This window comes from Arvicanthis niloticus, chromosome 5 (assembly GCF_011762505.2).
Source record: "Arvicanthis niloticus isolate mArvNil1 chromosome 5, mArvNil1.pat.X, whole genome shotgun sequence".
NCBI classification, from domain to species: Eukaryota; Metazoa; Chordata; class Mammalia; order Rodentia; family Muridae; genus Arvicanthis; species Arvicanthis niloticus.
The window spans coordinates 92,207,971-92,211,281 of NC_047662.1; the positions used below are offsets into that span (position 1 = coordinate 92,207,971).

The 3,311-nt window shown below is 39.0% G+C and overlaps 1 protein-coding gene across 1 annotated transcript; it reads right to left on the reverse strand.

Annotated features, from left to right (window-relative positions):
• Positions 1 to 457: 457 nt before the first annotated feature.
• Positions 458 to 2,728, reverse strand: LOC117709463 (uncharacterized). Its single transcript, XM_034503861.2, is given in 4 exon segments — positions 458 to 626; positions 629 to 1,172; positions 1,174 to 1,608; positions 1,610 to 2,728. Coding segments are annotated over 4 exon segments (2,043 nt in total). The 5' UTR covers positions 2,639 to 2,728; the 3' UTR covers positions 458 to 591.
• Positions 2,729 to 3,311: the final 583 nt, after the last annotated feature.

The window sequence follows — 3,311 nt, forward strand, 5'->3', positions numbered from 1 at the left end:
GAATAGTTTTTGTAGTTTTGGGAAATTTGGCCAACCAACCTTTATAGTTAAACTCAAAAATATATAGAAGTAACATATTTAAAAGAAAAGTTAAACTATATCTGTGTGTGTGTGTTTGGAATAGGGGTGGCATATACATGCCATGACATACTTGTGGATGTCAGAAGAGAGGTTGAAGGAATTAGTTCTTTCCTTCTACCATGTAGTTCCCAGGGATTGATTCCAGACAGCAAGTGCTTCTACCCACTGAGCTATTATGCAGGGCCCACGTAAAAATATTTTTTAGGAAATCTACTCATTTACAAAAAGCAGGCAGAAATATTATTCACATAAATGAATAATTTAATAATGTATATTTGTGCCCAAAAAGAGCTTTGAATTTAATCATCAGATATTTTGTTCTAGTTACAAAGTGCTATAATAAATATTTTCATATATTTCAGATTAAATCCATACTTTCAATGAGCCTTGCTGGCTAAGCAGACTAATTTGCCTTTCAAAACCTCTTCGATCTTTATGCTTCTGATGATAATCTTAGATTCATTCTTGGCTAGAAGGTTCTGAAGTCTTGAATTCCTTTCTTTTTCAAATTTACTTTCTCCAGGAAGTCACACATTCAGAATGACAATTCCTTTTTGGCTATTATCCTTGAGATCCTCCAAGTCATCACTGAACTCTGCTATGGTTTGTGTACCCACACACTGGTATTTGGGCTTTTTGTGCCTACGTGTTCTGATTCTCCTAACTCTACCAACTAGGTGCTTCCCCTTCATATCATGCTTACGTGGAGACTGATATTTCTCAGTCTGTAGGCAGGAGAGACTGTCACAATGCCCTCCAGTTTGAGATTGACCTTCATCTGTATACATGCATTTACAACTCTTTCCATCTCTTAAACAAACCTGGATATGATGGATTGGGCTCAAAGATGCCACCCTGTGGGCTGATTCACAGCCATGAGCACTTTCTTTTGATAGCCCACAGTGTTTGCTTCTGTGACTTTCCCTCAGAGAGATATTACTCTGACCTCTGCTCATGGATTGCTTTCTAGATCTGACACACCAGGATTTGGATCTGGGTGTCCTGGGACTGTACTGTCTTTGGGTACTTCTACTGTGGTGTGAACCAACGTCTACACATTGGGCCGACTGGCTGCACCTTACCGTCTTTTTTGCTAACAGAAGCCAGCATCTTATCATTTCTAGTAGGGGAGGTGCTTTTTTCTGAGACACAATGACAACAATGATCACTCTCTCTGGATTTGCGCCTGATCAAGGTTCTTTCTCTGGGCAATCTTTGAAAAGACTTTAGCGAAGATTCTTCAAGCTTCTTTTTTTCTGCTTCTTTTTTCTGATAATGTACCTGTTGGCCAAGATTCAAAACATTTGTTTCCCTTATATTGTACTTTCTTGGAAGTGCCTGATTAGAATCCACCAATTCTCTAAAGGTGTGTGGACTTGTTTCATGCCTCTTTAGATCCTGAACATGGCCAAGAAGCAGCTTTGTGCCTTCTGACTTTTTCTCTTGGTTATCATTTCTATAACACCATGTGTCTGGCCTGCTTTCCCTGAGACAGTCCCAATTCAGTGAATTAGTAGTACAAACCACGTCCTTTGAAATCAACTGATCCCCACTCATCTTTGGACCAAACATGGCATTTGTTTGCTGGTTTCTGATGGATTGTTGAGATTTGAGAATGTTTTGAGGAATGACCCTTTGGAAACTGTTTCAAGCCAGAGTCAGAGCTCTGACCAATCTTACTCCAGGTCTTCTTGGACGGCTTTATACCATGTTGAGATTTCATGAAGGAGCGATCCTCTGGCAAAGGCAAGACTGGAGCTGAAACAATGTTCTTCTTTTTTATCCATGTTGAAACAGGACATTGATAGATGGCATTGCGGTCATAGGTCTCCATGTTGTAAGATGAATAAACAAAACTGATAAATTCATGCAGAAAGTGCTGTGTGTGTTGGAAGAGATAAGGCTCCAGTAGGTGGGTGAAAGATTCACTGTCCAAGTTAAATTTTGTCATGTGATGGAGAATGGCTGTCAGAATATTCTTCACTGTGTAGCCATAGTCTCCACAGATAGCTGTGAGTTCCCGTTTCAGCCAGGGGATCAGCCGGTGCAGGCTACTGGGATTTCTTTTAAAATAATGAGCTGAAAAGTGCCTTTTCAGTCCAGAGCCCTGGACATATTTTACCCAGATTCCAGAATAGTACAGAGCTCTTCTAAACTTCACAACCACATGGTCTCTGAAATGGCTCAAGGACACAGAATGTAGTGGAAGCTTCCCACTGTCTCCAAACTTACTCAGTAGTTCCTGGATAGTCAGCTCTTTCAATGGTCTGGTCTTCTTTGATGTCTGACTGAGATTTTGTGTTTGAGAGAAGTCCACAGAACTTTCCTCCTCTGAAGTGAGAAACGTGAAGTCTTCCTTGTTAGTGCTCTCCAGCTCGTTAGAACAACACTGAGAAAGAAAGCGTTGCATGATGGGAGAGAGTGTAGATTTTTTACTTAATCTTGAGTATGAAGCACCATCACCTTTCTTTCTGGAAGAGTAATTCCAGTCAGACTCACTCTGACTACCTTCCAAACAGCTAGGGCACTCACACTTAGACGAAAGGTCGATCGCCATTGGCTTAACAGATCATATTTCACAAGTCAAATGTAAGAAAAAAAAAATAGCTTCCAATCAGTTTCTCATCTCACATGAAAAAAATATCTATTAAAAGTACTCCATGCATATGTTTATAATATGCTCACTCTGGAATTAATGCTGGAACAAAGTTAGGAGGAGACAAACTATTTCTCAAATTCTCGGTAGCATGCACAGGGTGCACAGTGAATATAAAGCAGTGAAGATACAGGCGCGTTGCGATTGTTTCTTTCTCAGAGTAGTTTTTCAAGTTCTGAAAGTCAAATTCAAAGAAAATAAAATAAACATTATCTCTGAAAACATATGCATACAAGTAATATTATACAGATTGAGCAGATTGAAATTATTTACTTAGAAATACTTCTCTCTCTCTCTCTCTCTGTCTCTCTCTCTCTCTCTCTCTCACACACACACACACACACACACACACACACACACACACACACACACACGAACAATTAAAGGGGAAAAAGTCCTGAATGTGAAAGAGAGCAAGGAGAAGGAGCACATGTGAAGAAAAGGAAATGAAAATAATGTGATTATATTATAATCTCAGAAAATAGTTTTTAAAAATTTAAGCATCGTATTTTTTGATCTGACAATTCTAACTATAAGGTTTTAATTTAGATAGACAAAAAAAGTAACACATATC